Genomic DNA, 24261 nt, shown 5'->3' with positions numbered 1-24261 from the left:
ATGTTCAGTTTAGTTTCAATGAGTTACTTATGGTCACTTTGAGTTAGGTTCAGTTTCAGTCACTTCGTGTCAGTTTCAGTTTCACAAACTTAGGATCTCAGTTAGTTTTAGTCAAAATGAAATGCACAATGTATTGCATAACATTGTCACAAACTTAGATTTCTGTTCAACATTACATTATTCTAGGCCATCACAGGAATACAATTCTGGAATAAACATGATCATCACATGATACAATTCTGGACACTATTGTCAAAGTGGCCCAACAATAGCAACATGACCAACATTGTCTAGATCTTCCCCTTCGCCTTCTTCAGTTCTGCACGCATTGCTTTGAGTTTTTCATCCTTAGCCCCCAGTTCTTCTTCCTTCTTGGCTTTCATGATGGTATTGTGCAAAAATGCATTCTCTGCCTTCAGTTCATACACCGAATCACGTAGATCCACAAGCAATTTCCTCATGAATGGGCTCGGCTCCGGATCATGCCAATGCCAGTACCCACACCCTCCAGTCTAACAAAATCAAAGAAATTAAGCAAAAACAATCGATTTGGACCTAATCAAACAAAGGGGGGCTCCTTACCCGATGATTTTTGCAAGTCAAATACCTTCTTCCCGGGTTGGAATCACTCCAAGCTATCCACATGGTCGCCTTCCTCGAACACAAGCACAACACGGGTAGCTCGTAGCCCAACAGCTTCTACCGGTAAGGAACTGGTGACTTAGCCGCTCCGGAGCCACACCACCAGCTACTCGCAAATGAACCCCGTGGCCATGACGTCGCCGAGCTCCTCTCCTCCATGCCCGACCACGACCAAATCCCTAACTCGCGGAGGAACCCTAGCTTGATGCTGACACACAAATCCCCAACCACGGCCAAATCCCTAACCCAAGGGGGGCTGGGGGCCGGGGGTTTTATGGACCGATTCAGGTCATCCATGTCGGCTTGTTGATCTGGGCAGGAGAGGGTGAAAACCACCTGCCACGTCAACTAAGCTGGAGTTCAAAACAGCCCAGGGTTAACAGTGATCAAAATCAATAATCGTTGGGGGTTAAATAAATGGTTTTAAAGTTCGGTGGTTATCCGGACAACAGACATAGTTCACACAATTAATTTCGAGCGGTTTTCGATGAATTTGTGAACCCTGGTGCGTACCTGGCAGTAGTGGCCGATTAGCGATTCTGACAGCAGAGTGCATGATAACGTGTTAGTAGGGAGAAATAGAGAGATTAGAATAGCAAATCGTTGAATAATTTCATTGATCTTCGTTGAATAATTTCATTTATCTTAGGTTATTTATATACATGATGAATAGATATCCATAGGGATACACCCTTTCTCTAATGGCACGAACATACAACCGCCTTGGGTGGTTATATAGATTTGATCAATTCTTAACAATTAAAACCAGTAATCATTGGGGGGTTAAATGTATAGTTTTAAAGTTCGAGGTTATCCCATAACATGTATGGTTTAGAGGAGTAATTTAGATTTTTTAAAATAATATAAAAATGAGTGAACGAGTGCTGCATGTACCGGAAAAGCTGGGGTGTACGTGTTTTTGCAGGGGGGGGGGGGGCATATTAAAGCAGAATGCGTGCATAGCATCGCAGTCAGTCAGGACCAGCAGGTCGTAGCACGCAGATACAGACCGAACCGTCCAGAACGGTCAAAGCTCCTGTACATAAATAATCTTATCTTGTGCGCTGCACACACACGCGAAGCCGCAACATTCAAACATACTAGTCACAACGTCTCCAAACTACAAATGCAACGTCCACAAACAGAGAGTATTCTCGATTTGTTGCGGCATGAGACCACGCCGTTCAAGCTATGCATGCAACATTTTCAAGCTATGCATGCAACATTCTAAAACCAGATACCGAAAAAGCCAAACCACCCGCAGCACGGACGTGGGCAACAAACACAGGGAGAGGAGCTCACCTACTCCGGCGAGGTCAACCACTGTTCTGTATGGTTGCTGGCCTCCGAGGGTGGCCGCGTGGGCAAGGCAACAGTAGCCACATGCATCGCGTCCCCGGCCAAGCATAGCGTCGTGCAATCGAGCCTCGCGTCCGCGGCCAAGCATGGCGTCGAGGAATAATATAGCTTACCTCCGTCTTCTTCCTCCCTAAATCCGGCAAATCCCGACCACAAGAGCAACGAATATGATTACTGCCTGTAGGATGAGGAGATCGCCTGAAAGCTCCAACCACCTGGGTGGGATCCTCAAGGTGGGAGGAGAGAGAGAGAGGAGGACTGTAGGCAGAGCCGGACCTCGACGAGTCACTTGTACCACACCGTCCATGGCATCCATGGCATTAGCATGTCCACTGCTGCTGCCAATAGACGGGAAAAGGCTAGGAAGTACATGAGAGATGGAGGAAGTGAGAGGGAGAAGGGGCGAGGTTCAAGGCTGCTTTTTTTTATTCCGAACAATAAGCAGGAGCACTGCTCTTTCATTTAATTAGGAACTAAAATAGCATCTGATGAATGTAACATGGGAACTAAGCTATCACAGGCCAACGAGCGCAGGGATATCTCCTCTTTTTATTTGTCTGGATACTTCCCTTGGCGTCAGTAGTTTCTGCTAAAAAGTTCGTCGGTTACGGCCAATCTCTCCTTGCAAGCTTGTCCGCCGTAAGAATTCTGCCCTGCAGTGCCAACCATGCGAAGAGCTTGTGTTCCGCATGCGCTCTCCACACTGCTTGGGTATCAAAATACTAGTAATTCGTACGACCCTTGGCACTGAATCAAGTAGGCAGATCTCCAGCTCCAGGTGCAAGGCCGCTTCTGATCGTGAGTTGGAGGAGCGAGAAACAAAATGCAGCGCATGTGCTGTCAGTAAGGGAGAGACAATTCAGGAAAATTCACGGAAGGTGGGGAGGATGCACGAGGTGGTGCTCGATAAAGTCGTTGAAGAGATATCAATGACACATCATAACAGCGTCGACGTTTCCGTCAAACCATTATCGTTACTTGATGCCTTGTATGGCTGCTATACAACACTGACGTGTACCTTTCACAGTTTACTTATCACTGTATTTTACTGTAGCAATTTGATCAAACGTTTTTTTAAAATAAAATTATAGATAACGACAAGACCTTCCTTCTGGCCTTAGCTGGAGGGTACTATCAGTATCAATCATGCTCTTTTCCACTCGTCGTCGTTCTATAAATACACGTGCCCCGCGCCTACAATCTTTGAGATCGAACACCCATCCATCGATCTCACTCCCACCACGATGGCGTTCCGGCGCCGTAGTCCATGCTGCCTCCTAGCCGCTCTCGTTCTCTCCCTGCTGACAGCCGGGCTCGGCGCCGGCCCTGGCGACATCGCCGTCTTCTGGGGCCGGAACAAGGACGAGGGCACCCTGCGCGAGGCCTGCGACACCGGCACGTACACCACCATCATCATCTCCTTCCTCACCGTCTTCGGCCACGGCAGGTACCAGATCGACCTCTCCGGCCACCCGCTGAACGGCGTCGGCGACGACATCAAGCACTGCCAGTCCAAGGGCGCCCTCGTGCTCCTCTCCATCGGCGGACCAAGCGGCGGCGGGTACTCCCTCCCCTCCTCCCGGTCGGCGGAAGACCTCTCCGACTACCTGTGGAACGCCTACCTCGGCGGCTCCCGCGCGGGCGTGCCGCGCCCGTTCGGCGACGCGGCGCTGGACGGCGTGGACTTCTTCATCGACCAGGGCTCGGGGGAGCACTACGACGAGCTGGCCAGGCGCCTGTACAGCTACAACAAGAACTACCGCGGCAGGCTCGGGGTGACGCTGACGGCGACGCCGCGGTGCGCGTACCCGGACCAGCGGCTGGAGGCGGCGCTGGCGACGGGGCTCTTCTCCCGTATCCACGTCCGGCTGTACGGCGACCTTAGGTGCACGTGGTCGGCGAGGGAGTCGTGGGAGAAGTGGGCGGCCGCGTACCCGGGCAGCCGGATCTTCGTCGGGGTGGTGGCCTCGCCGGAGGCGGACAAAGACGCCTACATGTCCCAGAAGGACCTCTACTACAACGTGCTGCAGTTCGCGCAGAAGCTGCCCAACTACGGAGGCATCATGCTATGGAACAGGTACTACGACAAGAAGACAGGCTATTTGGGCGGCTAATAACCTTCCCACCCGATTCACTCATCTTTCATCAAGTTTGTATACATAATTACATACATAACTAGTGTAATGCACAAATAATCATTACAAATAAATCATCCGGAGATGGCATTATCCAATTAATCTGCACATTACTACGATGATTGAGCGCCAATCTCAAAAGGCAAAATGACGACACAAATACTTTGACCTAATGACAAGCATTCGGCCAAATAAAAGCAGAATGGCGTCGGGATCAGCAAGCTGGTAGCACGCAGATGTAGACCGAACCGGACGGAAGAAAATTTTATAAGGCACTTGCGAGATTCTGATCTACGCTGTCTCTCTTCTAATCTAACAGTTGACGCATGTATAGGAAAGAGAGCACGGACACGTGTCGCACAGAGAACGGATCTTTTATAAGGTTGAGTCTTATAAAATTTCCTTCCGAACCGGCCGGTCAAAGCATGACGACCTCTGCACATAATTAATAATCTTATCTTGTGCGCTGCATGCACGCATAATTAATGCCTCTCTACCCCACTCATGTTGTTATTGTTGACTTGTGTCAAAATTCTATGAAGTCTTTCACAAAATATTTTTATAAAGAAAACTACAAAAAGATCAATAACCACATTTGATACAAAGGCATTGGTACTTGCAAAATTGCAAATGTCACAGCATCAGAAACGCTTGATCTTCTACACTCTAAACAGAAATCCTAAATTTTCTGTCAAGCATTAAGTAGTTCATCCCAGATAAAAGGAAAAAAAATTGAAGTAGCACACCTCTTGGCCTCTGGCTACAGTCTGAAAAATTGGCACAAACTGAAAATAATCACACGTCCACCCCGATCACCAAATCTTGCTGCCTCAACTCAAGCTTTATTCTTCCGAATCCTTGCCTTCTGAAGAGCTGCCCTTCTTCTTCTCCTCCGAGCCCTCGTCGCCGGCGGTCCAGTACCGCTTGACGGCGAAGAGCACCTTCTCAGGGATGTGCGGGCTGTCCTCGTGATTCGCCATCAACGTCTTACACCGCATCCCCTCGCCGTCCTCTGCACCTTCAGCAGGACCTCGACGTCGTCCCGGAGGATCACCGTCCCCTCGGGGCGCAGAATCCGGTCCATCGCCAGCAAGATGTCCTCCATCTTGCACCTGCTCCAATTCAGAGACCAACTTGTCAGGTAGAGACGCTGCAGCAGGATGTACTAGGTAACATCTAAGCAAGAGAGCAAAATGATGAACATAATTTGATTTTGACTATTTCTTTTTTTAAAAAAGATGAACAGATTATGATTCACCTGTCCTTGTAGAGGGTGAAGATACCATTGGCATGTATGAGGTCATATGTTCTTGGGTAAGTGGAGAATGCCTCGCACCTGAGGAGGAAGAAGGAGAAATGAAGAAACAAAAATTACATATTTTTGCATCATACTTCAGACCATTGAAGTCAAGAAATGACGGTGCATATGAGATTCCATGGAGTTAAAAAAATAGAAATCAAGAAACAAAGATCATATATGTTTGCAGCATGATTCAGTTCATGGATGGCAAGAGATGGAGCTGCAGCAGCTTTGACATACCAGTCGTGGTACATGCCGATGAGGCCCCTCTCGTAGACGACGCCGAGGGTGGAGAGCTCGGCGGCCGTCGGCACCACGTTCATGACCCACGACTTGGGGGAGAAGATCGCTACCGCGAAGCCGCCCACGCCGGCGTTCATGTCCATGATGTTCCGGTACCGCTCGCTGTCGAGCTTGTAGTTCACCTTCTTGTACGCCTTCTTGTACCCGGACATTGAACAGTTTCAATGGTCAAGTTTGATCTCTAGAAGATCACAGCCGTTGATTTTTCGATCGGACGGCTGAAGCGGAGGGGTAAGTGGCATTTTACCAGACGTCGTCGGGTTGGCCGCATCGCACGTCCGGACGGGCGGCCTGGCCGGGCACGCCGTGGCGGGGTCCGGCCGCTTCCGCCACATGCCGATCTCGTGGATCTCGGTGACCTTCTCCCAGCAGAGAATGGTGGCGTACTCCTCGATCCGCTGCTGCTCGGCGGAGAGGTCGGCCTCGGTGCGCTCCCACGCCTTGTGGTTCACCTTCCAGTTGATCGGCGGGCCGGAGAGCAACCAGTAGCCGCCCGGCCGGAGCACGCGGTCGATCTCCATCATGTACAACCCGCCTGCATGAAGGGCGTCAGAATTCGTGTGCATCGGAAGTCGTGTGGCCGCCGCCGCCGAGGAGACTCACCGTTGCAGCCCCAGGGGATAAGGCAGCGGGAGCAGTGCGCCATGTCAAAGGAGCGTGGCGGGAAGGGGAGCTTGACGGAACCGAGGACGCCGATGAAGGCCGGTACGCCGCGCTCCAGCTCGAACTGCACCTGCGCCTCGTGCGAGTCGCGCGGCGCGAAGGACATGGCGATCACGCCGCGGGAGTCCAGGCTCGCGCCCAGGCTCGCCACCTGCATGCATGCACGGACGTCGAGGTGATCGATCAGGGGCAAGACGGCATGCGGAGGCATGGGCCTGAGAGGCATCGTGTGCTTACGCCTCAGCCTGTGTTGAGGAAGGTGCGGACGTGGCCGCCGGCGAAGGGGACGACGGAGGCTAGCTGGTCGATGTACTTGTCGGCGCCTTGTGGGAAGTGGGAACTGCGTGCCGCCGCCGGGGAAGCGGAAGACGGCTCCCTCGTACTGGACCCAGTTCTGGACGGCCTTCTCGACGGTGAGGCTCTTGTACGGCGCGTTGGCGAAGGGCACGTAGTCGCGGCTCTTGGGCCACGGGAACGTCGTCACGTACCCTGGCGGCGCGGGTACCAGGCACCGCAGCCGCTCGCCGTCCGGCGGGCAGTGCCGCTCCCGGTACACCATGTTCTTGCGCGGGAACTTCATAGCGCACTCCTGGTCTTGGGTCTTGGCACGGCGTGTGGTCCGCCAGCGCCGCCGCGCACGGGGCGAACGCCGGCGCCACCTCCTCCCCGCCAGAAGACGCCGACGACGCGTTAATTCCCGCCGCCGTGGTGCGTCTCGAAGCTGAGCCCCGCGGCGACGACGTCGGAGCCGCCGCAGGTCGTCTCCCTGGTCACCGCCGTCGCGATGGTATCGCCCTTGCCGTAGCCGCTGCGCTGCCACGCGCCGAGCACGTAGAAGAAGAAGCACAGTGCCATGGCGACCTCGCCTCTTTGTCAAAACGATCAACCTATATATCTGTTAGAACAACCGATTCTTCTTCAACTGTAAAGACCTGGCTCTCCAGCCTTCTCGGCAAGGCGCGGTGCACATCTCCTCAATCGATCTCATCCATACAGGATCTCCAACAACCTGACTGTTGTACCTAGCGCCAAGGCGCTTCTGTAAGACCTACATATACGCGTGTAATCAATGAATACAGTGCACAGTCGAATCCTTCGCTCCTTCATGGTATCAGTAGCCTTCCTTTTCGAAGCTGTAATATCTTCCCTATGAGTTCCAGCGATGCCACTGCCGCTGCTGCCACCACGGGTGACTGCGTGTCTGCGCGAGCCCTCCCCCCCCCCCCCCCCCCGCACCACACACCTAGTCTCTTTCCCAGGCCATCCACACAATCAACATCAAGTCCCTGCTGCCCTTCACCTCGGACATCCAGGCCAGCAGCTACTACCGGTGGCACTCTTTTCCTCATTATTCTCGGCCGCTACTTCCTGCAAGCCCACATTAACAACGCCCAGTCCAGACACTATGACTCCGACTAGGTTTGCGAAAACCTCACCGTCTTGATGAGGATTTATGCCACTATCTCCAAGAAACTCCTGGATTTGGTCGTGAAACAATCCACAACTGCTTACGGCGTCTGGCTTCATCTTAATTCCATCTTCTCCGAGAATAAGCCCAGTTGCGTCATTCATCTTGAAGCTGAACTCTATGGGCTTAGCCAAGGCGATCTTTCCATCGCTGCTTACTGCCACAAACTCCAATCTCTTGCTAGTACTCTTGCCGACTGTGATCAGCCGGTCTCGGTCTCTCGGATAGAGCTCTTGTTCATCAGCTCATTCGTGGTCTGAATCCAAAATTCCAAGTCCTCCGCCAACTCCTGCCCGCACTGCCCAACTTCCCCACCTTCCATTAGGCGCATGATCACCTCACCATGGAGGAACTCTCTCAGGCCAGCTCCTCCACCATGGCACCCGACTCCGCGCTCATCACCACTAGTGGCAACTAGAGCTCCACCAACTCTTCCGCGACTCACCCTGATCGCTCTGGCCCTGCCCCTGACCGTGGTCGTGGTCACCGCGGACGCGGCCGAGGATGGGACGGGTCCAACTCCAACGACGGTCGTGGTCAGCAGCAAGCCCCCCACTACCGCAAAAAGGCTCATGAGTGCCGTTAAAAAATAACTTTAATGCTAATTTTTTAACCGACATTCTTTATTCAGTATTGATAGTCAGAGGCTATCAGTACCGACCACCCACCTGGCACTATTGCTATCTTCAGGGAATAAAAAAAAAAGGTGGCGATGAGAGCGACATCCGAGTAGACTCGGAATTAAGCTGGCTCGGATGCCGCTCCCACCGCTGCTCCGCCGTCGGCACTACTGCCACCACCGAGCTCCCCTTCTTTCTCTCCAGCGCTCCCCTCTCACCATTCCACACCACCTCCAAGAACAAACACTCCTCTCCCTGGTCTCGTTCACGTAACAAACAGCAAGAAGAACACAAGCTGCTAGCTCGTGCAAGACTTCAAGTGAGCAGCTCCATTACAACTAGCTTAGTCTACTACCATGAGGCTAGGAGCGGAGTTCCCCATGAGCCACAACGAATGGAATGCGCCGCACTCCCCATGGCAGTCATCGGTGAGGTACCTCTTCGGCGGGCTAGCGTCAATGCTGGGGCTCATCGCCTTCGCGCTGCTCATCCTGGTGTGCTTCTATGGGACGGCCACCACCGCCGCCGGGGAGAGAGAGGAAGAGAGGAAGAGAGGAAGAGAGAGGGTGTTGGTCTGGACGGCTCAGTCCGGCGCTCCCCTCCAGCGCTACCAGCTGGCCTTGTGTCCATGGAGGATTTGGACGAGAAGAGAGAGGAAAAGAGAGGGAGAGAGGAGAGAGGTCTGGAGTCTGGACGAGTGGCTACGGGTAAGGTTGAGGATAACGAAGAGATAAGATCGAGTGGAGTTCAAGCCGAACGTAAGGAAACGAGCTAAAACTGGAGTTAATTAAAATTTCGAATCTAGAGCAAATATTAGTGCATGTTCTTATTAACAATTTGCCGGTTCTTAACGTCTTTCTCATTTTTCGCACACGAAAGATTAAGAATTGGTACTGATACACTTTATATCGTGGTTACGATTGAACCGACACTGATAAAGCGCTATATTTGACTCGTTTTATAGTAGTGCCCTCGGCCTACTACTACAATGGCTTCTAGGGCCCACCACCAAATACATATTGGTGGCCTCCCTAGATTGGCGCCAACGGTCTCGGCATCCTTGACTCTCGTCCACCTACTCCTTCACCGGCGCATGCGTACTCCTCTTCAGCAGGCATCAGCCATGCCTCCTTCAGATCATGCACCCTCTTGGGATGTCAACGGGTTGGTTCAGGTTCTGCAGACCGCTTCAATTGGTCAACCCCAACATGCTGACGAGTGGTTCATGGACACAAGGGCCACCTCTCATATGACTAGTGACTTTGGTAACTTCACGTCCTATTCCCGTTATTTTTCTCCTCATTCCTCTCATATTGTCGTTGGCAATGGTGCCTGCCTTCCCATTGTTGGATCTGGCAATGCCCACCTCTTCACCCCATACACAAAATTCTCTCTTCCCGACACTTTGCATACTCCTCAGTTAATCAAAACCTTATATCCGTACATAAATCACAACCAACAATTCTTGTTCTGTTGAATTTAATCCACTTATTTTCTCTATGAAGGATCTCAGCACCAAGTAGGTCATTCTGAGGTGCAATAGTTCATGTGGCTTTTATCCTTTGCACCAGAGCATGCGACACTCTCCTCCTGCGGCCCTTGCTACTATCTCCACTTCAGCAGAGCAATGACACCACCATCTTGGCATCCTGGTTGTCAATTGGGTCGACAGGTAAGGTTACTTTTTTTCGATTCCATCTCCACTACATATTTTCCTTTTCAAATAATACACTATAACTTATGATGTAATACCTAAGTATTAAAAAAAATTAAAGTGTTGAGGAATGTAAAAAAGGAAGAAGATAAAGATGTGGATGGATCGGTCACCACCCGATCCATCTAGATTTCTCACGACCGAACTTGTAGCCGGTCCATGCCGCTTTAGACGTCGCTGCCTCCCACCACCGGTTCATGCCACCGAACCGCTGTCGGTTGGCGCCACCTCCCACAACATCGCCAGCCTCCTCGTCCCGGTCACCTGCGCTGTGCCGTCGCCGGAGTTCGCACTAGGGCGTCGCGCCGCTCCAGCTGTAGGCTGCCGCGCCGCCCAATCCCTAGCTGTGGTGCCTGCGCCGGAGTCGCCGTGATGCCGAGTGCCTCCCGATCCGCTGGAGCCATCAGGCTCCTCCTCTTCCTGGCCGCCGCCGGAGCTGCAGCGGGTGAGTCGGCGTGGCGGGGGGAGCAGGAGCGGGACTGTGTGCTGCGCATGCCGGAGCAGGCCTTCAACGCGAGCTTCACGCACTACGCCGGGTACGTCACCGTCAGTGAGCAGCGCGGCGCCACGCCGTTCTACTGGTTCTTCCAACATCCACAATTTATCCTCAACGAATTTTTGAAGCTGAGACCTTCAAAAATTCATGAGCAAGAGCTAGAGGTGGGTTTATAATGTTTAAGTGAGCCATATTATTTATATTTTAAATTAAAAATAAAAATTTAAATCACTTTAATTTAACTTACAAACTATATATCCTGTATAAATTTAGAAGTTAGATGTCTTCCAAACAAACCTTTAATTAATAGCAGAGTACCCGCACATCACCATTCGGACTGATACCGCACTCGCTATACTTAGACTTTAGTACAAGTAGTGCGCGGTACCTGCTCCACGACGCAGTCACTCGGTGGCCCACCGTGCAGTCTCCGGCACTGATAGTTCATGCTAGTGGGCCCACACGCCATACTTCTCTCTTGTCATCTCTTGGTCTTTGGGTATTATTAGTATATATGCATCTCTCAAACCAAACAAGCTGGCTAGCATTCATCAACTATCATATGCTTCTTGTTAACAAGGTCATAATCTTCTGCTGAATGCTAATGATAGCATTGAGACTGGAGATCTCAATACATAGGTAGGTAGGTGTCTTCTGCGAGCTGATGATACATATGATGCGCAAGCCCAATCTTCTGCAAGAACCGAACCGGTTTCTGTATGAGTCCGCGTGCCTCTGCTTTTCCATTTCAGCTTCCTGCAACATCTCAACAATTTCTACTTGTTACAGGAAATTTGCAGTTGGACATGTACTCCCATTGTATCGACATCATTTTACAGGTATATATATAGTCCATATAAAAAAAAGACAATCCCAAGGAATCCCTCCAAAACCTTGCTTAGAGTTGTGTACGAACAGAGATGTGGTTCCTCTGCTTTCTGCTAGTTGACATTGAGTCCAAACAACTCGAAAGGGCACACTGTCAAGTCCTCGGCTGAACCAACTCCTGGTACTGTAGCATATGCTTTCAGACATCACACATTGCCAAGCTTAAGCCCAAGGTCTTCTGACATAGCTCTCAGTGTTCATGCATGCTAAATCCAGTAGTTTACTGATTTTGTGAACTTGATGCCCCCCTGGCTTCTCAAGGTTTCAGTGAAACCTCTTCTTCGTTCAGCATGATCTTTCTTACTGTCACATACACTCGCAACATTGAGAAATAATGGCACAACCGCATAATCTCCTTGGTTAACTTGATCTCTTCAATTACACAGGTCCATACCATTCATGAATCAACGCAACATTCTCTATTTTGTTCTTTGCTTATGCTAAATGCTAATGATAACATCATATTAAGAAACAAAAGAACACGCCTATCTTGCTGTAGTGCAGACTAATGTATTAAAAAAGCATCCTAGCATACTCTGAAAGAGCAGCTTCAGATATCGCCTTATTGGAGCACTTGTTTAAGTTTGCTGGACGCCTTGGTCAGCTTCCACCAACATCTCACCCATCTCCGTTTTCCTCTCTTGAAACTTGCGGTCATCTCGGTGTCACAAAACTTCGACCATTTCAAGCTCATTCTCAAGCTAGTATTCCATACAAACAAACAAATAAATCTCAAATAAACAATGCAAACCTTGCTTAGATGGATAGCTCTGTTAAAAGAGATTTGTTCGTCCATTCTTTGATTGTTCCTTCGGAGTTCATGGCAATCTATGCTACTTAATCACAGTGATAAGATGAATCTGTATATACACATCTATACTGCCTACCCTCCTGTCGAAGCACATCATGGTTTTGGCATGCATTAGATGCAGATCATAAACATGACTAGCATGCTTCTTTCTGCCACATCAACCCGAGGCCCCAAGGCATGCATCTGTGCTCAAGCTTACTTTTATTTGACTTTCTATTTTCAGTTTTCACCATCTCGGACTCAAAGATGTCCAAGCGAGGTTCTTTGAGAAGGTCTCGATTAGAGCGTTTTCAAAAAGCAGTTGTACCCAAGGGAGAATTGGCTTTGCAGAGATTAGGATAGGGGTGAAAATGGGATGGATATTTTCCGCCCGCCTGACTGACTGAAGGTTTGCAAAGCAAATATGAGATGCAATAATGACTATCCGATACTATCCGTGTCTGACTCTAGACCTGAGGAAAAATATAAGATATGATACATGATGACTGGTATCCGTTCGAATTATCCGAATATTAGGTGTTACAAGAAAATATATGGTGATTTCACTTAAAAACATGATAATATGTAGATAGATTGTTACACATGCATAGAGAGATAATACTGTCGGTGAATCGGAAACCGGGGGTCCCCGAATCCTGAGGCTAGGCCAGCAATCCGTCACGTGGCGCCATTCCCCGGAGTTTCCTCCACGAGGTAAAAAAGAGTAAGTCCCGGGAGAGGGCGCTCGGGGCCATAGTCAGTGGTCCCCGAGCACCTAAGTTCCCCGATGATCTGCGAAGTCTAAGTACCGGGAAGAAAGTGCTCGGGGAGGTATACGGTGGCCCCCGAGCACCCGAGTCCCCCGACGATCAGGAAAGCTAAGTCCGGGAGAAATGTGCCCGGGGCCGCGAGCGGTGGCCCCCTGGGCACCCAAGTATCCCGAGGACCCACTGAAGGAAGTTCCGGGAGAGAGTGCTCGGGGCTGCGTGCAGCAGCCCCCGAGCACTCGGTCCCCCGAGGATCCGTACAAGCGTGCCAGGGAGGGAGTGCTCGGGGAGGTGAACAGTACCCCCGAGCACTCGGTTCCCCGACGATCAAAAAAGGGCATTCTCAGGAGAGAGTGCTTGGGGAGGTGAACAGTGACCCCCGAGCACTCGGTTCCCTGACGACTCAGAGAGCCCCCTGACAGTGGCCCCCGAGGGGCTCACTGATGAGGTGTCAGTCAGTCAAAGGCCCAAGGCCGCATTTAAAGAGCGCGCGTGGCCTGTCACCTCCAACTGCTCCCGCCACGCTCGGTGTCAGTTCCTGCCACATTCTGGCAGAAGGGTGTGGGGTCATTAAATACAAGGGTCCCATCCCGTGCCATCCGGCCCGTCTCGGGATAACGTCGTAAGGGCCGAGGCGTTCCGTCTGCCGCGCAGCTGTGGCAGGAGAACAAGACAGGGCGGGCACGCCGGGCCGCTCTGCGGCTGCCCGGTGGGCCCTCTCCACGGCGCCCGTTGCCAGTGCATTTATGGTGACGGATGATCGGACGTATGACGCATTTTTCACCCCTGGTCACTTCGCATAGAGGCTATGATGACGTCTTTTCCATTTATGGTGTCTTGGAACTCGTGCCTCCCCTCCCGTTCGGGGCACGCTACTGCCGACGGGTATTTAAAGCAGCCGGCAGCACGGACAAAGACAGAAGTTTTTCGAAGTAGCGAAGAGAAGAGAAGATCGAGAGCACCCAAAGCCAGCAGAGACACGCAGACCGAAGAACAAGGAGCCCCAGGCTCTAAGATAGATAAACATTCTTGTAACCAGCAACATCCTTGAGGGACATTCTCAAGGCATTTATAATATCCATATAGGAGTAGGGTGTTACGCCTTCGTGCGGCCCGAACCTGTCTAAACACCAGCGTATTTATTTCGTTCCGTATTAGATCATTCCACCCCACCGGCCATCGCATTCATACCCATTTATTTCCCCAGCGAATATATTCAGGATCATCCCCCGGCCGAATCTCTAAAAATGGGTCCCTCAGGATCCCTACGACAGGAGTTAACCCTCTGACAAATACTGAATGCTCTTTTTTCACATCTCAGCGATCACTCTTTGTGTGCTTACTTTGATTGCATCCCTATATTGTTCAATGTGCTATGTGGGGATGCAAATGAAGTGAAAAATTTAGATCTATCCGACTAACCGAAAGCTTGCGGCACTATCCGCTCCAACTCCGACTCTAAGAAAAATATGTAGGATATGATACATGATAAAGAAATAATTATCCAGTACTATCCGTGTTCGATTCTGACTTTGAGAAAAAAAATATAAGATATGATACAGGATGAGCTATATCCATTCGTATCCAATCCGATTTCACCGCTAATCTAGGACCTTTCCAATGACTTACAAAAGTTAACCTTATTAAGTTTTCCTGATGGAAGAACACGCAGGAGGGAAAAAATTCACAGATGTGCGTAAAAAGCGTTGCAAGCAACGTATCCAGAGTCTTTCATTGTGATAACAAAGTGTTATTCCTCAAGTATGGCTGCCAAATGAGTTCTATAAAATGTGCGAATGTTCAGTGCCTCATTATTTCACTCTTTATCAGCTTTTACATATTCTGTTATGAATGAAGTGCTCAAATGAAACTACAGAAGATATTCTGCCCTACAGTGGTGAATGACCAAACGCTCCTGAAGCGCTCAGTTGTATCATAGATTTACTATTTGAGTTTCAGCTGTCGAGCATAAACAAATGCCATTCAACAAACACTTTCTTGTCGTTACTTATTCAGGTTTTCAGATTTAAAACAGAAAACACACTCGAATGGAGTAATAATGTATTATTTTCACATTATCTGTAACACAAGTAAACAACTATCTGCCATCGAGAGCAGACACTGTGACATCATTAACACTAGATGGCACAACAATCGTTGATGCCTCTTCGTTTCTCATCCTGATGTGAAAATATGCAGGGTGCTTAGGCTCAAGTAGGGTCATACTCTCGCTGCTTAGCATTGCAACCACACAACAATGCAATGTTAATACATCTCATCATCTCTAGTGTATGACACTCCGTAACTTGTGATACGTCCACGAGTTGAATCCATAATCCGTCTTTCCACAACTGCCATGCCTGCAAAGAGTATGGTCACACAGTACAAGAAGGTTACTGCATGAGATTTGTTTTTTACTAGTGCTTCAATTCTCTCCTAAAAAGATGAAAAAAAAAACAAATCCTAATGAAGTATTGTTGATGTTGGAGTAGGTGGTTCAAAATCAGGCCATTGATGTGCCTCAAAATTTGTTGTTTCCACTGTTCTTGGGGGATTAGAGACACAAACCATTTACATGTATTATTTGAATATTGGAAGACTCGCATGTCCTAGAAGGTTGATGAAGTCTCCATATCCATGGAAACTTGATGTTCTGTTTCCACTGATTATCTCAAGAATTAGCACACCGAAGCTGAATACATCAGATTTGATTGAGAAGAGGCCCTCTGAAGCGTACTCAGGAGCCATATAACCACTGCAATGATGCATATAACAAACTTCCATGTCAAAATTGTTGTATTTGGTGTTTTGTAATATAGTTAGGATGGACAAATTTGTAAGAAAACCTTACTATGTACCAACGATCCTTTTTGTGTTTCCTTCGGTATCATTTGTGCTACATATCTTAGCGAGCCCAAAATCTGAAATTTTAGGGTTCATTTCATGGTCCAAGAGAATGTTGCTTGCTTTAAGATCTCTATGAATGACTCGCAACCGAGAGTGCTGATGCAAGTACAGGAGTCCTTGTGCTATCCCTTCTATAATCACTAGGCGTTTGGTCCAATCTAGTAAAGCTCTCCTTGTGTCATCTGCAAATCAGTTAACCATATATATATTAGAGAAAAACACCTTTAGAACCCAGAATCTGTAGCATGATGTGTTGCAATAAATAAGTACCAAAAATAAAGAAGTCCTAGCTTTTATTTGGCAAATATTCGTAGACTAGTGCTTTCGCCTCTCCCTGAGAACAGCATCGCAAGAGCCTAACCAGATTTCTTTGCTGGAGCTTGGCTATGAGTTGGATTTCATTATTTTTGAACTCTGTGAAACCTTGCCCGGAATGTGAAGCGAGTCTCTTAACTGCTATCTCCAACCCATCAGGAAACTGGCCCTAAAGAGGAGTTCAAAAGAAATCGATCAGTGTATTTCTTTTACATTTCAATTGTTTTTCAGAGACTTGACTATTGTGCTGACCATGACAGTGAGCAAAAGCACTAATGCTTTCATGATATTTATGGACATGTTTGGAATTCAAGAATTTCACAAGAATTATCTAGGAAACTTTTTAATTGCTGCAAGAATCGGGAAATATACTGATGTTCCAAACGGGCGATAAGACTATTTCACAACATGTTTTGATATTTATCTCTTTTATATACCCCAGGCATGCTATTTCTATCTAAAAAATCTCGACCATAGGGAGAAGACATCCCTAGCCTTTATCTTAAAAGATGAGAGTACCAAACCTTAGCTGACCAGAAAACTAGCTGAAATACTTTTTCTATCTCTTACCTTGTATACAGGACCAAAGCCACCTTGTCCAAGTTTATTTTCTTCTGGAAGTTACAAGTGTCGAAGATTTATTCCTGATAATATGTTCGTAATTGATTGGGTACCTTCGAGATCAGGATTGAACACGCAGCGAGACACACGATGTAGATATGTTCGGGTCTCCGGTTGGAGTAATAACCTACGTCATGTATGGATGGTGATGTATATGTATTCTCTCGAGTACAAGCAATATGTCTAGACCTATTATAGGGATCAGATCGGATCTAAGCTAAATTGAAGATGATGTCGTCAAGTATCTCCTATGATCTTGGTGCTTGCCTCGAGTTGCAGATGTATTGTAGAGGTCTGGAAGTTGTCTGTTGTCTTTTTCTCTTGTCCTTCGTTTAGGGGTCTAGGTTCCTGCTTTATATAGGGCTGATATGGCATTTCTTATCCAGCCGTAGTTGATAGGGAGTCCTTTATTTTATCCACCAAGCAGATGAATCTAACTTAGATACCAGTCGTCCTCGAGTTGTGTAACTAATCAAGACCTTCCTAATATACATATTCTAGATATCTAGGTGTATCAGGTACCACAAATTCGGTTCTATAATATCCAAAGTTGTTAAACCTACATACTGCATACCCTATCGACATACAGTATAGTCTTTATGTATATATACCCTATAGTTAGATATTCGACACCAAGTAGCCTCTGGTACTTACGAAAAGTCATAAACCGTGAATTCTGAGCTCCTTCCCCCTAGTACCCAATCTAGCGCTTCATCTTCCTTCACATTCATTTTAGCCTTGTGCTGTGAACCTAAAGTCAGAGTTTGGTGTGATCCTTTCAGTTAAAACTGATGCAGACATAGCATTGGAACTGGTCAAGCAACGTAAGAGAGGGAGTAGAATGGCATTTATATGCAGATAGCTGACCTTTTCTGTGCCTTCTGATGTATATGAAGGAAATGGTCAAGCAAACAATTGAGGCAAGTAGCGGCACAACCACGGCAATGACCAAAACTTTACTCGTGCGCCCTGACAGGAGTACATGGTTAATTGAATAGATAGTTTGACACAAAACTTTGGAGGTTCAAATTTGAATGAATACTCCAGTACGTTACGAAACGTACGTAAGGAATGGCATCACATGCAAGGTTGTCAAAAATAATAATATAAATCAAATCGTTGTAAGAAAAGAGCAAAGACGTTGTAGAGTGCCAATCATCGCCACAACCGGCCCCATTATACACCAAATCGATAATGCCAAGAGCAAATGTGACAATGATTTCTGAAAGCGAATATCGGTCCCAACTGACAACTGCACCCTTGACAAACCGAAGCATTCAGCCATTCGGTCCTGTGTGAGTTAAATACTGAATAGCACCATTGCATTATTGTGGTATAGAAAAACTTCTGTAATATTTAGAGGAGTTCAAATCTAGAGCCAATCTCGACGAAACGCTGCTACTTTAGCATTAGTTGTCTAAGCTAGTTTAAGCTAGTCTAGGTTAAGTCTAAGCTAGTTTAAGTTAGTTTGGGTTATCTAATTAGACCTCAAGGTTCTAATTAGATCAGGGTTTAGAGATGAATCTGCCGCCATCAAGGTATACCACCATGATGATTTTATTAGTACTTCAATGAAGTGTTATCTATTGTTATCTTGCGTTAGCGATCTTGTGTTCTCTTGATCCTGATTATCATGTAATATACTTTATTCTACGCCTACTTCGTGACTATATGATTAGCTAATAGGTTTAATCATGGTGATTAGCTAATAGGTTTAATCATATTAGATCTATTAGTCAAAATAACCATGACGGTTAATGTATAACCTAAGTGGGTACGTTTCTAGTCTTCGGTAGGATTAACCTGGTTGGAATGTCTCTGACGGAATGCAGTTCTACTGTGAGATGAACCGACCTTAGACTTCCAAGAGTTGTTTAGCATTTCTTAGCCATGAGTCTACTTCTTAGGTTGTATTCACTAAAAGGCAAGGGTGTTGAATTAACCTACAACGTGACAGGGATCTAGGGGAGTCCATGAGGGCCTAGGAGGCAATTATTAAGTGAATGTAACCCTATTAATTCAATCATTAAACAATACCCAAGGTTAACCATTTTGCATACTATAACCATCTTGTACCACCTTTACCACTATACCCACAACCAACTAATCATGTGAGGATTCAAGTCTCTCATAACCGTGAACACGACTGTTATAATTGCTTTACACTCTGCTGAGATTGTCCAACTTTACCCACGAGTCGATGCGACGAAGAGGAAAAGGATCCTGGAACGTTTCAACCGCGCGATTCTCCCTCTATATATATCTTCTAGTCGCCGCCACAAAGCATATACGCAATTAAGGTTTTGCCTATTTTCTCTCTACTTCGCTGTCGCATGTAGTCTACTTCATCCCGCTACACCGGCCCGCATCGGCGAATGGGAAAGCAGGTCTCCGAAACCTATCGCTCTTGGGATCCTGCACTGGGAGAGGGCGAATAAGGTTTTTGGGAAGCGCTCGTTGCGACCGCTCACAATCTGCTTCCTCTAGATCATTGCGATATACTTCGTCTACTTCATTTTCGTCATCGTGTACTGCATCGACATCATGGGGACCTCTGTATCTCATGCTGCTGTCAGGTACGTACACTGCGATATATTATATACCTTGTCAGAGCTTGTCGAAAGTTTGTTGGGGCTTGTCGATACCTTATCGGGCTTGTCAGATCTTGTCGGAATCTTTATCGGAAAGCTAGTCGGATCTAGTTGGGGTTCGTCGGAGCTAGTCGGGGCTGGTTGTTCTCATCTGTTCCTATTCATGTTATATTTATAAATTGAATTGAATTAAATCTGAAAGTACTATTTTTTCGAACAACATACACTCGCAATATTGAGAAATAATGGCACAACCGCATAATCTCCTTGGTTAACTTGATCTCTTCAATTACACAGGTCCATACCATTTATGAATCAACGCAAAATTCTCTATTTTGTTGCTTATGCTAAATGCTAATGATAGCATCATATTAAGAAACAAAAGAACACGCCTATCTTGCTCCAGTGCAGACTAATATATTACAAAAGCATCCTATGATGCATACTCTGAAAGAGCAGTTTCAGATATCGCCTTGTTGAATCACTTGTTTCAGTTTGCTGGACGCCTTGGTCAGCTTCCACCAACATCTTACCCATCTCCGTTTTCCTCTTTTGAAACCTGCGGTCATCTCGGTGTCACAAAATTTCAATCATTTCAAGCATGCGCTCATTCTCAAGCTAGCTAGTAGTCCATACAAACAAACGAATAAATCTCAAATAAACAATGCAAACCTTGCTTAGCTGGATGACTCTGTTAAAAGAGATTTGTTCGTTTATTCTAGGGCTGTCAATGAGTCGAGCTTGAGCGAGCCTAGTATGGTAAGCTCAAGCTCGACATAAACTCGAGCCGAGCTTGATCAGCGAGCCTAAGTTGCTGACTGAGTGTAGAGATAAGCTCGAGCTCGGCTCAACGAAGCTCGGCTCGGCTCAAGCTCGACTGAGTAGGCTCGAGTAGACTCATTAATAGATAAAATTCACAAATTTTATTTTCTATTCATAATCAAACGTATAAATTGTTAATAAATTTTCTTCTATATTCTTAATCAAATATATAAATTGTTAAATTATTAAATGGGATAAGAGGCTCGCGAGCTTTGAGCTAGGCTCGAACTTGACTCGTTTAGGCTCGCGAGCTTTGAGCCAGGCTTGAACTCGGTTCGAATCTCAAACGAGTCGATCTCGAATCGAGCTTTTAACGAGCAGATTTCGAGTAGCTCGCAAGTCTCCAGATTTTTGAACAGCCCTAGTCTATTCTTTGATTGTTCCTTAGGAGTTCATAGCAATCTATGCTACTTAATCACAGTGATAAGACGGATCTGTATATACACATATATATACTGCCTGCCCTCCTGCCGAAGCACATCATGATTTTGGCATGCATTAGATGCAGATCATAAACATGACTAGCATGCTTCTTTCTGCCACATCAACCGAGGCCCCAAGGCATGCACCTGTTGCTCAAACTTACTTTTATTTGACTTTCTATTTTCAGTTTTCACAATCTCGGACTCAAAGATGTCCAAGCGAGGTTCTTTGAGAAGGTCTCGAATAGAGCGTTTTCAAAAAGCAGTTGCACCCAAGGGAGTGTCGGCTTTGCAGAGATCTAGGACCTTTCCAAAGACTTACAAAAATTTAACCTTATCATGTTTTCCTTTTTCCTAAAATGTATTAAGTTTTCCTGATAGAAGAACGCGCAGGAGGAAAAAAATCACAGATGTGCCTAAAAAGCGTTGCATGCAACATATATATCTAGAGTCTGCTATTGTGGTAACAAACAGTAATTGTAACAAAACTAGTCATTTGAGCCGGGTCATCAGTGCTCACTAGGCCGGAACCGGCACTGACGAAGTATCAGTGCTAGTTCGTAACATCTCGTGCTCGATCAATGACTGAGCCGGGTTGAACCGGCACTAAAACTGAGTATCAGTGTCGGCTCTTGGAACAAACCAGCACTGATACTTCATCGCCGAGTGGTAACTATGAGCCGGCACTGATATTTTTTATCAGTGTCAGTTCGTGTTACGGGCTGGCACTTGTCGGTGTAATGGATAAGGTGGTGCCCTGACAGGTGGGACCCCTTACCGCCAAAAGACAGCTCACAACCGATAGTCTCAAGTCACAACGAAACCGCACGACCAGGTTGGGTTCGGGCGATCAGGCCCCTAGTTGCGAGTGGAGACCCTGCAGCCAGGCCTTACTGGTCGCGGGGTAGGTACTCACCTACCCTATTAGACTACATTTAATGCTATCTACTTAAGTATTTTTCTTCCCTAGGTATCCAATTTCGGCGAGCATGGTCATGGGCTGGCGTGAAGGCAGGATGACTCGTTCGGTAGCATTAAATGCTACATGACGGTGTTGTATGCGATGTGAATGCGTGTGCGACACTGACAGGGCATGTAGGACAACAAGAACTGCATGGACGCGTCTATCCACCATCATGATAAGCTAGGGGTAGTTAGGTTGCGTCAAGGTTAGGTTTATCCACCATCATAAGTCACGATGGCTGATTCTTTCCGTGCGACTTATGAACCGGCAGTGATACCCTATCACTGTCGGCCCATGAGGAACCGGTAGTGATAGGCCAGCATATAAGCCCAGTTTTATAATAGTGTCTACTCTTTATTGACCTGATCAGCTCTAGTTATTTTCTGTTACATGTTTTTTAGCAACTTCTATGTATGCCAATATCAACTAGAAAAAGGTAATATTGAAATGTTAAATGGATATATATCATTATTCATTATAGGAAAGATTGTACATTTGTTACCATGAGTGAATTTGTGTATAAATAAGAAAGAATATGTTTTATACCGATCATGGAACATAGATTCATCGCAACACCTGTATTATGTTTTTCTAAATGATAGAAAATATATTAATCAATAGTAATAGAAATTTATATTTTTTTATAAGGATTAATTTAATAGCTTCTAGAACTGATTTAAATTTATATATCTCTCCTCACCCCTCTCCTATCGTCCAATCCTGACTCCATCCTGTATGTATCTTGTTTGTAAACGGGAATGTCAGGGTTGAAGTCCAATAAGCCTCCTAACTTTTTGGATGATCCAAAGTTGCGTTGAAGCAACTCAGGGCCCGACAAAGACAAGATGTTGCAACCACTGCATCCGGCGCCACAACAAAAAGGCCGAGTGAACAAGAAGAAGATACCACGATGAACGAGAAGCCATCTTCGTTCGGAGGAGCGAAGCAACCCCCGAGGCAGTAGCGGATTCAGAAATTCTAGGTTGGGTATGCAAGATTGTGAGGAAGCGAACTCGCGAAGGGTAATTGAGCTGGTGGGTGACTAGATGCGTGAGCCATAGACTGATGAGAGGATGTAGAAGTGAGGATGGACTGACAACAGATATCCGATAGAAGACTAAGGTTGTGAGTTTTAGACCCAATTAGCTACATACTACACGTATATCTAAAATATACTGTATATATAATTAATTTTTCCAAAAAAATTAGGTATGCAACTGCATACCCATGCACCAAGGTAGGTCCGCCCATGCCCCGAGGCCCGAAGGTGACATGTGGGAGATCAAGTTGAGCAAGCCATCAACAAGTATGGTGCCCCAGATCTTGATAAGATCCCGATGCTCAAGTACTAGGAGGTCGCCGAGAACTTTGAGATCAAGCCTGCCATCATCAACATGGTCGGGTGTGCCCAGCAACCGCTCGGTTGCTCGGTGTAGATGGCCCCTTTCCCAAATCATTAGTTCCTGCTTGTGTGCGGTGGATACTACAGATGTTTGCAGCAGCTGCGAGGACGCACTGAATACATCAGGCGTGGAGGAAAGGCAAGAGCATGGCAATGCCTCGCTTTTCATGGTATGGATGGCTTTGGCAGTAAGTAGTAGCAAGGTTATTTTCTTCCGGCCAATAACGGACCACGGACGGTGATGAAAATGGGATTTTGAGAACCCACAGGTCAGAGCAGCAGTTGTTTGCTAGGTCTGCATGAAGTTTGTGTACACGGAACAATCTAAGTTCTTCGATGGTTAATATCTGAGTTGTTTTAAGGTAATCTAATACATTTCGGTGGAGAGTAATTCTTACTTATATCACTATTCTGTAAAATCTAGATATTCGAAATTACCATACTCTAATTAATCTTTACAATATACTACAAAACACAGCATATCCTACATTTCTAAACTCTAGATCGCATATAATATAACTACTATTATACAGCTAAATCCTAGATCTAGTGGTACTGTAATTACTAATAAAAATATAAGTATAAAATTATTACCGAAAAGCGAGATCCAAAATCCGCATATAAAAAACAACAGAGTTTCGCCGCGCTGCCTCCCTTTCCGCTCCTCTCCTCTTCTCTCCTCCCTCCTTCCTTTCTTTTTTTTTCAAATTAAAATGAGAATTTTGACTGAATTTTGGCCATTACATAGGGGTGGTGGTTGGAGGGGGGGCGACCCCTAACCGTCCCTAAGAGAGCGGTAAGGGGGCTAACCGCCCTCTCAGAGGGCGGCAAGAGTGACGGGTGCGGGGAAGTCCCTACCTGCTCTCTCAGAGGGTGGTTAGGCCGGCGGATACGCGGTTGGACCCCACCTACTCTCTGAGAGGGCGGTAAGGGATCCTTACCACTCTCTGAAAAGATTGCAGCCATTTCAGAGGGCGGTAGACACTAATTTTTATAAATTTTGCTATTAGGAGTCTATTTATTTAATTATTTAATAGAAAAAAATAAAAAAAGCTCAAAATTCTCGCTCCGT

General features: G+C 46.9%; 1 protein-coding gene and 2 pseudogenes across 1 annotated transcript; 1 reads left to right on the top strand and 2 right to left on the bottom strand.

The window, feature by feature from the left end:
- The first annotated feature begins 3198 nt into the window (after nucleotides 1–3198).
- On the top strand, nucleotides 3199–4159 carry LOC133886927 (xylanase inhibitor protein 2-like). The gene has a single exon (XM_062326837.1). The coding sequence runs from the start codon at nucleotides 3246–3248 to the stop codon at nucleotides 4113–4115; it is 870 nt and encodes a 289-aa protein (XP_062182821.1). The 5' UTR covers nucleotides 3199–3245; the 3' UTR covers nucleotides 4116–4159.
- A 588-nt stretch (nucleotides 4160–4747) lies between these two features.
- LOC133886129 (probable methyltransferase PMT2) lies at nucleotides 4748–7234 on the bottom strand (annotated as a pseudogene).
- Nucleotides 7235–10399: 3165 nt separating this feature from the next.
- On the bottom strand, nucleotides 10400–20116 carry LOC133886473 (G-type lectin S-receptor-like serine/threonine-protein kinase RKS1; annotated as a pseudogene).
- Nucleotides 20117–24261: the final 4145 nt, after the last annotated feature.

Source organism: Phragmites australis, chromosome 12, assembly GCF_958298935.1.
Source record: "Phragmites australis chromosome 12, lpPhrAust1.1, whole genome shotgun sequence".
In the NCBI taxonomy this organism is placed as follows: domain Eukaryota; kingdom Viridiplantae; phylum Streptophyta; class Magnoliopsida; order Poales; family Poaceae; genus Phragmites; species Phragmites australis.
Note: the sequence above shows the minus strand (reverse complement) of the source record. Positions and strands in the feature narration are given on the sequence as shown.

What these genes read in the sequence shown, in the direction of transcription:
- LOC133886927 (XM_062326837.1), top strand. Translation starts at nt 3,246, where the DNA reads ATGGCGTTCCGGCGCCGTAGTCCATGCTGCCTCCTAGCCGCTCTCGTT.